The 15,550-nt window shown below is 39.0% G+C and overlaps 1 protein-coding gene across 1 annotated transcript; it reads right to left on the bottom strand.

Annotated features, from left to right (window-relative positions):
* Positions 1–3,203: 3,203 nt before the first annotated feature.
* LOC110902229 (metalloendoproteinase 1) lies at positions 3,204–15,327 on the bottom strand. Its single transcript, XM_022148939.2, has 2 exons — positions 14,987–15,327; positions 3,204–3,837 (listed from the first exon to the last, which is right to left on the bottom strand). The coding sequence occupies exons 1-2, from the start codon at positions 15,325–15,327 to the stop codon at positions 3,243–3,245; spliced, it is 936 nt and encodes a 311-aa protein (XP_022004631.1). The 3' UTR covers positions 3,204–3,242.
* Between the last annotated feature and the right edge of the window lie 223 nt (positions 15,328–15,550).

Here is a 15,550-nt window from a genome sequence, read left to right as displayed (position 1 = left end):
AAATCATAATCTCACCTCCGCGTTTCCTTATATTACACTGTTTATTACCTTATAATTTCCAATCACGAATCAAGGCCAGCAACCCGACTCGGTTCGTTACATCGAACACTATATAAACCGCACCATTCTTCTCCATTCCATCCTCACAACTCCTCTCACATCGCTACTCACACGCAAACAACCTCTGTTACCACTACACCTCACCGGAGATCAGAAGTCGCCGGAGTTCGAAGTTCGCAACGGGAACCAGCCGGAGAAAGCTAGTTCATCTCATTTCGTTCGGTATACCTCGTTCTATATTCCGTTACTTTCGTTTAAACACTCAAATTAACTGTTATGATAAACTAATCGGAAAAAAAGGAATTTATATATATAAACAGTATGTTCGGTCGTCTTTATATGAAAAAGATGACTGCACGAGTTAGAGTTAGCGTTATTGTGAAATAAAAGTATAAAACTTATCAAATCTGGAGATGTTGCTTAGTGGTCGCGTGTTCGATCCTCACCTCGTACTTTGTCGCTGCAAATTAATATATATATGTTTTTTTTTATATTTAAACCAATATCCGAACCTTTCAGTTAACAGCATGTATATGAATTAATCAATAACTAATGAATTCATTTTTTTTTATTTATTCTTTTAATCTTTTATCCATATAACACAGTTTTTTTACTTTATTTTTTCTAATTTGTTATTAATAAAATCATCAAACTTAATAATAATTTAACTTATAATTAACAATTTATTATAATACCTATATAATATTAGTAGGTTATTATGAGATTAACTATACAAATGATCAGGTTGTGAAACCTAAATAATAGGAATTATGTTCTTTTTATATTAACTAGATCGTCATGTGTTATTTATCCTATCTAGGATAAACGCTCTCGTATGTTCTCATTCTCTTGGATTCTCAATCCTTACTCGTGCGTCCTTACAAGAAGCGCAACGCAATCAAGGTGGAGTATACATGACCCATTTTCTATTTTTTCACTTTTGGGTGCAATATGTATTCTATATCAAACATCACAATCACATTAAACATTTTACGCACACTCTATCCTTACTCTATGTGATACATTTTAATCATGTTAGACATGTTATGCTAATGTAAACATTCATGACTATGTGTTCATTAACTTCGTACAAGCCTCCCCTAACAATGGTAGCGCTATAGGTTGAGAAACGCCCCTCTCGTTATATTAACGGGTATTGTTAGGTTAATCTATGTTAAAACCACCCATACTCTTTTGGGTAGGCACTTTAATTGCGTTAAACTTTGGTTTGGACACGTAGAGTAACATCGTTTCGAGTATACTGTCAATATGATATTGTATTTCACATTTGGATATGAGCAACATTTTAAACACGTACTATGCTATGTATGAAAACTTGTATACTCGCCAACATGCTTTTGTTGATTTTATTTTAATACATATTGCAGGTTGAATGATCAAGAAAACAAGAATCAAGCTAGGATGGACATTAGAAACCCACTTAGCATTTTTGATTATTGTTGAATGTTATGTTTATTTATTTGGAACTATGTACCCCACTTTACAATTTATGAAATGAATTTAATAATTTATTGTCACAATAGTGTTATGTTGTTTTGAGCAATTTGTTCGTCTCATCCCGATGTTTCCGCCATCGGTTGAGGTGTGACAAGAAATAACAAAGAACACATGAGAAGCGACAAAACGTGACATAAAACTCTTATTAGTTACCCAAACCGAAAAACACCCCCCAAACCCTAGATCTCACAATATGTGAGATCAAAAAACAACATATACAAAATACATGATCAACAGATAAAACATCTGTTGATCATAGAATGAAATGTGAAACAACAAGATCCAACACAGGATCAACAATAACCAGACCATACAAGTCTGGTTTACAGAGGATATAGAAAATACCAAAATATGAAGATCCACAAGATCTTCAACAATACAAGATACATAAACCAACAAGATCTTCAACCCTTCTATGGTGTTGAAAACACAATCGGACCATCAGCTGAACAAGACTCGCAACCAATCTACATCTGATCAAAACTTGAGTGGAGCGACTATCTTGAATGGAGAAAAAAGTGAACTAATGATAGCCTTTTATCTGTGCAATAATATCTGAAGTTACACTTTAGTCCAATAATATGAAGAGAGATGATCGCAACCCTCCAATATGTCCACTTTGTCCCCTCAGACTATCATATCAACTGTTACAACTTGCAACAAACTGACGTAATAACCAAACAAATGTTATAACAAACCACATGGGCCACAATTATGCAGGCTATTTAAACAATTAGCCCAAAGATGATAACAGGACAATAACCATCTCAATATACCAAGCATATAGTATATGAATGAACTTTACATTATTTTCAACAGAGAAGTTTCATCTAAGAATAACTGAGAGGAAGAAAAGCATTAATTATTGGAGACATATCTTACATATTTGATTAATGAATACACATTTTTTATTAAACCAATTGTCAAGAGCCTTAATTACTAGTTTAGATTCAATCATATATATCAAATACCATGCTTATTATAAAAATAAAAAGGTAAAGAAATGAAATGTTCTCTATATGAATTCGTGACAAGTACTTCAAGCTTATCTTCCTTGTAATATATAAAAATAACCTGACTCGGAGTTATAATTTTGTGAATTTTGGAATGAACTGAACCAACCCGGAAATACGAATTCGAATTATATGTGCATATATGTATGTCTCTCACACCCATGATTATTAAAAATGGGCGTTAATATCCACACATCCCTCTCCTCTATCTCTATCTATACATACATAGATATATATAGAGAAAGATAGAGTGAAAAAGGGTGTGAGAATTAAGATGTAGGAACATGAGAATAGTGGGAGCCTTAAGAATACGTGTATGAATATGTAGTTCAGCACGTCATCACATATAATTTAGTATCGAGAGTGTTTAACTGTATAATTATTAACTTTACTGACTAAAAGATTTTTCGGGTAATTTGGAAGGAGCATAAATCAATGCTAGAGAGGAAACAAAATGAACAAGATATATTTATTGCAAACATAACAATCTGAATTACAAGTCGATCAAACCTTCAGACAAACTTCATAACCATATATCACACATTCACACAATGTTTTATTTATGTTACAGTTTAAGGAAAAAATACACGATGCCCTAGAAATAATCACCATTCTTTATACATATCCTTTTGTCTTTCCTTTTAGAGCCAGCTAACTGCCATATAGAGCCCGAATCCCTCGGATGTCGTCTGAATTCAATCCTTTTGTTACTCCGGGGCTAAAGGTAGCCCACATTATTGCATTTGAGAATTGGCTATGACCAAGTCCAAGCAGGTGTCCAATTTCATGTAAAGCCAAAGTCTCCACATCATAAGCAGTTGGGACTGCTCCAACCACCCAACGCTCATCCGCATCATAGTGGAACCTTCCATCCGTAGGGGCAAAAGCATGAGCCAATACTCCACCAGGCCCATCAAAGGGGCTGTTATCTCCATGGGCTCCACGTGCGAAAATAATCTTTAAGTCGGCACCTTGATAAGTACTAGCTCTTGAAAATGTAAAATATTGAGAAGCGGTAGCCCATTTTCTAAAAGCTCGTGCAACAGGAGGCATAAATCGGGTAGGGAAAAGTGATCCAAAAGCGTAAGTTAGATGCCTTTTTCCCTTGGGCCATTTAGGTCTACCTTGAAGGAATTGATAATGAGAGACTGTATGTAAAGTTTTATTACCATGTTGATGAGTTTTCTTATCAGGAAAACCACAACGAGGCGTGGCCATTGTGGACACTGTTGGTGCATCAAGCGTTCTGTAGGTCCCTTTTCTCGGAGGATCGAGAACAAACCTAAACCTTGTTATACTAACCCACTAGCAAGTGCGGAATCCAAGCTAGTAGGCAAACCGGAATGAAGCAAGAACAAACACAAGAACACACAAAGTTCACCGATTAACACCACTGTATTAATGCGTATGAAGGTTTACGGTTACAAGCACAATGTTTACAATCTGTTTGCAAACTCTCAAAAGTATGTGTGTGTGTGTTTTTCAGCAGAGTTTCTCTAACTCTCTATGTGTGCATCTGCCTAACACTAACACACTGCATGAGTATATATACCCATACACAGCAGGTCCTGTCCGAAGGATCCGATAGATGGTCCGAAGGATCATCTATCGATGACAACAAGCTCGAATGATCAACATGTACCTCGAAGGATCATCCTTCGAGGACTAATGGTCGAACCATATCTTTCGAGCACCTCGAAGGATCCACAGTATCCTTCGAGGCTATCCTTCGAGACAGACACTTATCTTTCTAACTGTTTGACCAAGTCAATCCGGAGGATGGTTGACTTAGTCAACTTACAGACTTAGGACATCGTTTATATACAGACCGAATACAGACAAAGTACAGACACAAGTGCACCAACAAACTCCCCCTTGGCTGTAGCTTTGTCTTGATCTTGTCTTGATCTTCTATAGATGTAGACCCGTCTTGAACTTCGATGGTCTTTGGTCTTCGAGTTCCCAAAACTCTGATGTCCTTTCAACCTTCATTGTCGGAGGATCTTCAAAGTCTTCACGCCTTGAAAGCAGAGAGTGTATCAACAAACTACCCGTATCATGTAGAAAGTGTGTTGACAAACTCCCCCTTAAGTTATGCTCGTGAATGGACTTTATCTTTATGAAGTGAGATCCTTGTGGTGTTGATGATGGTCAGCGGCTACTTGATCATCTTCATCTTTTGAGCGCCTTCTCGTAGTGTCTTCATTCCAAAGCTTGTCATCGACCATGTTCTCCTAGCCTTTATAATCTGCACATGCAAGAAATCTAAACGCGTAATGAGAACAACTGCTTGGAATATAGTATAAACAAATGACACACGAATGACCATGTCACAATCAAAGACCGTCCGACAGTTTGAAAGTTTAATAAATTTGTCAATTTAAGTCTTTAACTTTCAAAACATGCAAATTTCGACCGTTTATGAAGATTTAGTCAATTCGGTTTTCGTTCAGGTTTCAGGCAACGAAGACACGAGCTCCAACATCGTACGATCGAAAATAAAGTAGAAAGAAAATCTTTTTGGCTTTTATAAAGTTTATATTAAAACAGATTTTAGGTGTGTTTTAATATTAAGAAAGACAACAATTCAAAATCCTTTGAGTGTTATCAAACGACATCACCGCTAATGTCGTGCTGATATGCACCAAACGACGAAACTGGTTAAAAGAAAGACAATAAAAGTTAAGCAGTAAATAAATAAATATATACAAACATTCTTTTTGCGAGTTTCGAGGGTAAGAGAATCATATCAGTGTACGGTCATGCCAAAACACTCTTGTTGTTCAGTTAGTTAACATTAAGATAAGCATCCTATAACAATTATCGGTATTGTTGTCCACTTAAGCTCAACTTATCAGATGTAATCATGGCGAGGGGATACGTTAAGGTATGATTTATACTTACCGACCGGTGTTCATCCACATCACGACACATTCCCGTATCAAGGTATGCACGAGAGTTCATCTTACCGGTGAGTATACCGATTATCATCTGTTTGACCGTATAAGCTGTGAGATACTCACTTATTTTGAATTGAAAACAAGCCCTTTGTGATATAATCACTTATTGATGAGGAACTTGATTTTCATATGCATGAGGGCACAGGTGCAAGTCCGTGAACAGGTCAGTACTTCCGTACAGCAGAGAGACGAACTTGACACCCGGATAAATGTGATATATTATCACTTATTTGATTTGGACATGTGATTGTTTATCACTTATTGAGGTCGAATGCAGTATGCAATATGTACACGTATGTATAGTATCATGGAAGATCTAGACTTGCGTCCCCGTTATTTTTCGGTAAAAGATACAACCATGATACCCAGATGATAAGCAGCATAAAGACCGAATATCTCAGAACCTCGGCAATCTATCAAACGAAATTTCGGTACTAAGACCATATGCCAATGAGTGGTTCCCACCTGGTCTTCAGTCGGTTTAAGATTTATATCACCCTGCACACTTTAAAATGATTGTGAGCCTACCGATACATCTTATATAGAGCTGCTTATCGTTTTGCATTTAAGGTTTAAAGAGGTTTGGATAGACCACTGATGTACTATCATTTTCTCTTTTGCTCGCCAGGAAACTCATTTTTGTTTTTCTATTGTTGTTTTTTTTTTTTTTTGAAATTTTTCGATGTTTTTGTATTTTCCGATTTTTGGATTTACTCCCCCTAAAATCAACAAACTAAGATAAATTTAAAAACACACAAAGATATTTACAAAAATGATTTTCCGATGTTGGTTTACTCTTGCTTGACCTTAATGCCATTTACCAATAATAAGAAGTCAAATCTAGATTTGTCAAAAGCTTTGGTAAATAAGTCGGCACGTTGGTCATCGGTGTGGACCTTAACAACATCGATTAGCCTTTTCTCAAAGCAATCACGTATGAAGTGATATTTGATTTCGATGTGTTTGGTCTTTGAATGCTGCACAGGATTTTTAGTGATATCTAAAGCAGCAGAATTATCAACGTAAATAGGAGTAGTTAGGAATTCAAAACCGTAGTCCCGCAATTGTTGTTGGATCCAAAGAACTTGTGAGCAACAACTAGAGGCAGCAATGTATTCAGCTTCGCATGTTGATGTAGCGACACACGTCTGCTTCTTGCACTGCCATGTAACTAGGCGATTTCCTAAGAACTGACATCCAGCCGTTGTGGATTTACCGTCGATTTTACATCCGCCAAAATCAGAATCACTGAATGCGACCAAGTCGAAGTTATTATCCCTAGGATACCACAGACCGGTGTCTGGGTAAGCCTTCAAATAACGAAAAATCCTTTTGACAGCTGCAAGATGTGAGGCCTTCGGGTTGACTTGATATCTGGCAAGCAGGCACGTTGGGTACATTATATCTGGTCTTGATGCTGTGAGGTACATAAGGGATCCGATCATAGCGCGATAGTATGAGGGGCTAACAGGTTCACCCTTCAAGTCAGGAGTAATTCCGTGATTAGTTGGCAATGGGGTACCAATGGGCGTTGCATCGGACATCTGGAACCGGCTCAAGATGTCTCCAACATATTTAGTCTGATGGATGAATATCCCAGACTCCGTTTGTTGTACTTGTAGGCCCAAAAAGAAATTCATTTCCCCCATAGTACTCATCTCGAACTTATCCTGCATGATGCGCTCGAAATTCCTACACAAAACATCATTAGTAGAACCAAAAATAATATCATCAACATATACCTGTACCAGAAGAAGATCTCCATCTTGTTCTTTGATGAAGAGAGTACAATCGATAAGACCTCTTCGAAAACCATTCTCCAACAGATATGTAGATAAGGTTGCATACCAAGCTCGTGGCGCTTGATGAAGACCATAGAGAGCTTTGTTGAGCAACCAAACCCGATCGGGATGGACAGGATCTTCAAAACCTGGAGGCTGTTCGACATATACCTCTTCTTCAACCACACCATGTAGAAATGCACTTTTGACGTCCATCTGGTACACTTTGAATCCTTTGAATGAGGCATAAGCCAGAAAGATCCGAATAGCTTCCAGACGTGCAACTGGTGCATAGACTTCGTTGTAGTCGATCCCTTCTATCTGACGAAAACCTTGAACGACTAAACGAGCTTTGTTCCGAATAACCACTCCACGGTCGTCTTTCTTGCATTTGAAGACCCATCGAGTGCCAATCTTCTTGTAATTCTCAGGCTTTTCAACAAGCTTCCAAACACCAAGCTTGTGAAATTGCTGTAATTCTTCCTGCATGGCTTCAACCCAAGCACTATCTTTCAATGCTTCTTTCCACGACTTTGGTTCTTCTTGTGACACGTAACACACGAAGGACCAGTCATTCTGTTGACCAGATTCTCTTATAGCTGAATAGAAACCAGCATTCCGGTTGTTTCTCAGCTGATTACGCGTCTGCACACCGCGATGGACATCTCCTATTATGTTCTGCTGGGGATGGGTATCGTGAATCCTCATTTCAGGATTATCTGGCACACGAGCATTGATACCCAAATTGGTAAGATTAAGATCAACAACCAACTCCACACCAGGAATGTGGTTAGAGGTGGATGCATTCCCTTCAGCAGTGTCTACATTCTGCGTATGAGGTGTATCTACAGAAGCACCTTGAACAGGAGCAGCTGGAGCTGAAGATCCTTCGGCTGCATCATGATATTCATTATCTTCAGAAGAGTCATTATAATCAGCAGCATCTTCATAAACCTCATTTTGAACCATATTGTTGACGGACGAAGAAGCTTGAGGGTCAACAACAATAGGTCTAACCAATGGCGAGACAGCAGCGTTGTCACTTTCCAACAACATTCGAGCCGCTGCTGATTCTTCGTCAAAGGTTGGCAGATTGAAGGAGTCAAATAGCCCATCATAATCGAACATCCACGGATCACCCGGAGCCCTAACAGGACTCGTGTACCTTTGAACCCTAACTTCGCTCCATAGCTCAATCTTTTTGGTAGCTAGATTCCAAACACGAAAATTCGGAGTAGCATATCCAAGGAAAAAACCCTCGATAGCTCTTGCACCAAACTTTCCATCCGGCTCAATCATAGTACAAGGAGCCCCAAATGGTTCAAGGTAAGAAAGATCCGGTTTCCTTCTCTGAAGGAGTTCGAAGCAAGTCTTGCCATGTCTCTTTACTGTAAGAACTCTGTTCAACGTGTAGCAAGCAGCCGATACAGCCTCTCCCCAGAATTGAATAGGGAGTTCCGACTCTACTAACATTGTTCTTGCAGTTTCTATGATCGTACGATTCTTCCTCTCAGCGACACCATTTTGTTGTGGAGTATAACGAGAACTGTACTCATGAAGAATGCCTTTAGAAGTACAAAACTCATCCATAACTTGATTCTTGAATTCAGTTCCATTGTCGCTTCGGATCCTTTTCACTTTCAACGTATAGAGATTCTCCAACATTGTAAGAAGATCCTTGAGGATGCCAGGAGTTTCACTCTTGTGTGCCATAAAAGATACCCAAGAAAATCTAGAGTAGTCATCAGTAACTACTAAACAATAAGCATCACCAAACGTTGTCTTGTGCTTCATAGGTCCAAAAAGGTCCATATGAAGACGTTCGAGAGGCATGCTGACAGTGTTGATTTTCTTCAAAGGGTGAGACTTCTTTGTTTGCTTCCCCTTTTGGCACGAGACACAGATATCTTGTAGATGAAAACTTCTTACAGGCACACCATTCACAAGATTATTTTTCACCAAATGGTTCATCTTTCTCAAGTGAATGTGTCCCATTCTTCTGTGCCAAGATATAGACTCCTTTTCTGTGGCTTTTGAGACAAAACAAGTGACTTGTGCAGATGTTGTAATCGCCTGGCTCATGTCGAGAATATAAAGATCATTAACTCTCGGAGCCGATAAGAGAATCCATTCTTGTGGAATTTTGAATCCAGGTTTCAGCACATAGCATCCAGCGTCATCAAAAATCACTGAGAACTTTTTATCGCAGATTTGCGACACACTTAGAAGATTGTGATCAATTTGCTTCACATAATTGATCTTATCAAAACACACGATACCATTGGAGATGCTTCCCTCTCCAGTGATGTACCCACCTTTATCACCCGCAAAGGCAACATACCCTCCTCTAATGTTTCTCACGTCATACAGGAGCCGTAAGTCGCCAGTCATGTGCCTGGATGCTCCACTATCAACAATCCAATGACTATTAATAGTTCCTCCTAGAACACCCTGCACATGTCAAGTAAACACATCAGTTGAGAATGGGGACCCAAGCCTTAGTGGTCTTGGGTCGTCCCTTGGCATCACGATACGTAAGCTCTATCTCTTGATGGTTTTCAAGAACAACTGCTCCCCCTGAATTGTCACCCGACTTAGGTAACCAAGTTTGTCTGTGCCTACCAGTTTTTGAAGATTCTGGTTTTACAGATTGTGACACACTTGGTTCCTTTTGTACTGTTTTAACTTCAGATTTTAAAGCTTTTTCAACAGTTTTTATGTTCTTACGTCGTTGTTTAGTTTCTTGTTCTTTTACAGTTCGTTTATCTTGTTTAGGTGAAACTGACCGACGTTGAGGGTGAACTGTTTTAGGTGGAGTTTTCTCAACAAATTTCTTCTTTGGAGCATTTGGGCAGTTTCTGATAATGTGCCCAATTTCTCCACATTTGAAGCAAGTTCTCCTTTCAACAGACTTAGGAGAACTTGATCGACTACCAGATGTTGAACTTGTAGAACTTGAGGTACTTGCTCTTTCATCACACCCGTTTGTGTGTTGGGTGTAATTGTTATCACTGTTACGTTTTAAAATCTTGACTTGTTGTACAAAATCAGTGTTTGATTTGTTTTCAAAAGTCTCAATTTTATCTGTACCTTTTGATGCTACAAATTTAACATCTTTTCCTTTCTTCATGTAATGAGCTCCTTTTGATTCAACCTTAGCCTTTGGCTTTGGAGCTCGTTGTTGTTGTTGTTTACCCTTAGAAGCAGTCGGTTGTTGAGTGGTTGGAGATTTTTGATTACCAAACTGTTTTCTAATCTCAGCCTTAGGAATTGGATCACATTGTGTTACCACAATTCCCGGAAGTGTTTTTCCCAAAAATTTGTTTGTATTGTCTTCAAAGACTTTGTCAATCAAAGATTTATTTACATTTTTAATTGGAAAAACATGATCTGAGTAGATTTTATTATCTCCAACCAAAGTGTACAACACATTACTGCTTTTAACAGTAGACACACCTGTCTCATCAACTTTGACAGGAGCAATCACTTCCTTCTTAACAGATGGAACCTCAGGAGTATCAGGATCACAAAGGATGTGATTCTCTCGTGGAATATCTACTCCTTTCATCTTGCTAAGTGATTTATCCTGATCACTTACAGCCACTTCTGATTCATCATCCGATGTCTCATAGTCCTCGATAATTGGAGGACTTTGTTTCATGGATGGTGAAGTTTCTTGTTCCTTAGGGGCTGTGTTTGAAGAACTGTCCGGTTTGAACCCTAGGCCAGTAGAAAATTCCTCAAAGTTCAAAGGCACACTGGGTTCATACCGAGGCATTTCTTCTTCATCAGGCATCTTGGTATAGTTGCTCATCAAAGGAGGTGGACATGCCTTATACCCAACTCCTTTCACGTTCCCTTTCAGTTGTTGAACGTCAATTATGTGATCAAGCACAAACTGGGAGTTAGAATAACTATCCAATTTCTGTTTGATCGCATCATGCTTGCATTGGGCAATGGCTAATTGCTTCTTAGTTTCTTCCACAAGGTTAATGTATTCGTTTATACTTACTTGTTTGTGGTAAACTACTTTGTTAACCTCGGACACATTTTTCTTTAATGTTTCTATTACAGATTTAAATTCTTTTTCATTCCGGGTTAAAGCCATGTTTGCCTCTTGGCATTTTGACAGTTCAATAACCAAATTCTGATTATGACTATGAAGCTTTTCTGATTCAAGCTTCATATCTGCACATGATTTACAAATACTAGGAGCAGGAGGTTCAGAAGTTACCTGACTAGTAGAGGCTGAACCATTTGCCATAAAGGCAGTTTGAAAAGAAAAAGCTCCATCTTCAGAAAATAGCTTTTCCATTTCCGTTGATGTAGCAGCAGCCTTCCTAATCAGAATTGATTTCTGACATTTAAGCTCATCAGCTTCATTCAGAAGATCCTGAATATCTTCACCTTCTTCCTCCTCATCAGGCTCTGAGTGATTATCCCCAGAAACAGAGCCTTCTTCATCCGAACTGCCAGAATAACCAGATCTGTCATCGCTCCCAGAAGATTCTTCTTTATGAACCTGCTCGATGACCTTAGCATACAAAGCAGTTCCACTTCCCTGGTCACCTTCACCAAACTGGACTGACCAGTCGCATCCCTCATCAGCTTGAACAGCCAAAGCCCGATTGTGATTGGTAGTTCCAGGCTGTCCTTGATTGTTATTCACTGCCACCATCCTCCGTTCACGGTTTTCTTGTTGGGCATTCACATTCGTCTGGTTTCTGAAAGGGTTGTGATTGCCGTGTTTTGTTGGTCGAGTGCACTCACGTTTAAAGTGCCCTTTCTCGCCACAGTTAAAGCACGTGACGGCATTAATATCAAACCCATACTTCGTGTTTTTCTTTCCTTCCAACGAAGTTCTTCCAGTTCGTCCCATGAAATCTTTTGCCCTTCTAACCGCACTAGCAAAAGCCCATTTAATATCCATCAACTCCATTTCTTCCTTGTCGATCTGATCATAATCTTCATTGGTCATGTTGATGTTTCCAAGCTGACCAGCTACCAAACCACAGTATGCACTGACCATGGTGTTGATAATCTCCATATGTTCTTTAGCAACTTCAATGCTAAGGTGTGAAAGATTTGAGTTGTCGACTCGGATTGTGTGATGACTTTGGGATTGAGGTTGAGGATTGCTTGTATAGTGAGCTTGCTGTTGTTGTTGTTGAGGTTGTGGTTGTGGCTGTGTTGGAACAGGAATGTAAGACCTCGGATCGAATTGAGGTTGTGGTGGAGCAGCTGTTGACTGAGGAAACGGAAAGGAACTTGAACTTGTATTGGACACAAACGCAGTCTGCAGCTTAGGTTGCTGTTGCTGAGCTGCAGCGGATCTTGCCAAAGCATCGAATCCTGGAAGATACATTTCTGTATTCTGAGGAGCTGGAGCACGCCTTGCTTTCCTAATTTCTTCATCATTTTTATGTTCCAGCTTCTGAATGAACTCATAGATGTTAATCGTTTCTAGAGCTTTAGTATGCTTCAACAGCTCAATAAACGAACTCCATTTTGGGGGTAGGGCGTCAGCAAACCTATTCACCATGTCTGGTTGAGTAGCGACAACTCCATAAGCACACATTTCACTAATCAAATGATAGAAACGTGTGATCATATCATTCAGAGTCTCGTTTTCCAAAAACTGAAAGGATTCAAACTCTTTCTTCAACAAATCATGCCGAGATTTTCGAGCAGCTGCATTGCCTTCTCCTCTAGCAACTAAGGCATCCCACAATGCTTTCGTGGTCTTGCAATATGAAAACTGATGGTAGATGTCTTTGTTGAGTGCTTGAGTAAGAGTGGCATAGGCCTTTTTCTCCAATTCATAAGCCTTCTTGTCATTTTCAAGCATGTTGGCGTAACCTTCTGAAGTGGATGCTCTACTTTCAAGACTTTCATTGAATGCATTGACAAAACACATCCAAAGGTCGGTGCTTTGTCCTTGAACATATGTGTGAAAGCGGCCTTTCCATGACGGAAAGTCGTTCATGTGATTCAGCTTTGGTGGACGATTGTTACTGCCTGTTTCACTCTCACTAATCAGAAGATTCTGAAGACTTTGACTTTGATTGGATACCAAAGCCCATTGACATGAACTTATTGACTGTTGTTGTTTAGGTATGGCACTCGTCATATATTCAGCCATCGACATCTGTTTCAGATCTGGTTGTGGATCCGTACTCCAATCCCAAGGACTTGTGCAACTCATTTTGATCAAAAATTAACAAATAACCTACACACCACAAACTGTTAACAACAAACAGACAACAATTTAAAGATGCAATCTGATCGAAAGAACAAGACTTGTTCGAAGGATCAACAGTGATCGAAAGATTACTGTTGAGTTTCGAGCAAAGTCTTCGAAAGATTCTCAATGAAAGATCCTTATCTTTCGACTGATTATCACGAAAGATTCACAGTTCGAAAGATCTATATCTTTCGAATACTGATCTCGAAAGATTCACAATGAAGGATCCTTATCTTTCGAGATGAATCCTTATCTTTCGGACAACCAACTTTCGAAAAGATTCCAACAACGAAGGATAAAGCCTAGACTCCGAAAGACTAAACGAAAGATGCTTATCTTTCGAGCTGCCTTTGATCGAAAGATGTCGAAGGATATCTTTCGATATCGAAGGATATCTTTCAAATGCTCTGACACACTGACAAAAAGTACGACAGGTTGGTGAAAAGTTGATGTGGTTGGTGAGCCAACTTTCGGCAGAAAGGATGGTTCTGTCAACAACTTTTTCACCAACTATTTGACTTTCAAAAAGTTTACCCAAAATGGCAACCTTATCAACAAGATCTGGTCACCGGAAACACACCGGAGATATGGCCGGAAAAATCAAAGTCACTTAAAAACAAGTTTTCAAGTTACCCAACCCAACCTTGAACACTCCCGAAGGCTTAGAAACCGTTTTTCAGTTAAAACAAGCAAGAAAACCACCAAAAACGGGTGCTAAACCAAGTGTTCAAACACACCAAGAACTCGAACAACCCGGTTTTAAACAAGGTAAAGAGCCAAGCTCTGATACCACTTGTATGTCCCTTTTCTCGGAGGATCGAGAACAAACCTAAACCTTGTTATACTAACCCACTAGCAAGTGCGGAATCCAAGCTAGTAGGCAAACCGGAATGAAGCAAGAACAAACACAAGAACACACAAAGTTCACCGATTAACACCACTGTATTAATGCGTATGAAGGTTTACGGTTACAAGCACAATGTTTACAATCTGTTTGCAAACTCTCAAAAGTATGTGTGTGTGTGTTTTTCAGCAGAGTTTCTCTAACTCTCTATGTGTGCATCTGCCTAACACTAACACACTGCATGAGTATATATACCCATACACAGCAGGTCCTGTCCGAAGGATCCGATAGATGGTCCGAAGGATCATCTATCGATGACAACAAGCTCGAATGATCAACATGTACCTCGAAGGATCATCCTTCGAGGACTAATGGTCGAACCATATCTTTCGAGCACCTCGAAGGATCCACAGTATCCTTCGAGGCTATCCTTCGAGACAGACACTTATCTTTCTAACTGTTTGACCAAGTCAATCCGGAGGATGGTTGACTTAGTCAACTTACAGACTTAGGACATCGTTTATATACCGAATACAGACAAAGTACAGACACAAGTGCACCAACACGTTCCAGTGGCATTGAGATGGAAATAGACTTGGTACGCTTTGATGGCCGCCTCAAGCTCCTCATCAAAACTATCTTCTTTAGGATTCGTCACATTAGGGTTGTTTTGGTAGTTTAGGTATCCAAAATGACTAAGATAGAGTTTAAGGTCACGTAGGCCTTTAACCTTCTCACCCTTACGACACCCTTGTATGTTTTTTAGAAAGGCGAAAGGTGACTGATTTGTGCTATTATTCGGTAACTCATTTGGTTGTAAATGAGGGTACTGGAAATGAGAAAAGGCAGGTAGAACAAACAAAAACAGAAAGAAAACCAATACAAAAGGAAAACTGATTTTGTACATTATTACAAAGACCTCGTTAAATATTTTGAGACATGTTTAAAGGACTTAGAAGCTCCATTTATACTGATATTCTTAACTTTTATTTATTTACTTTAATTTCACTGAAAAGGGTTGAAATTTCCGTGATGTTAACACAAGGGTATAATACTTCAAAAAATGTAATTATAATCCAGTCTTTCGATAATTGAGAAATAGTCAATAAGTTGAATTCCATAACCAATAA

The sequence above is a fragment of the Helianthus annuus genome, chromosome 13 (genome assembly GCF_002127325.2).
Source record: "Helianthus annuus cultivar XRQ/B chromosome 13, HanXRQr2.0-SUNRISE, whole genome shotgun sequence".
NCBI lineage: Eukaryota > Viridiplantae > Streptophyta > Magnoliopsida > Asterales > Asteraceae > Helianthus > Helianthus annuus.
This window is presented reverse-complemented; position numbering and strand designations above follow the sequence as displayed.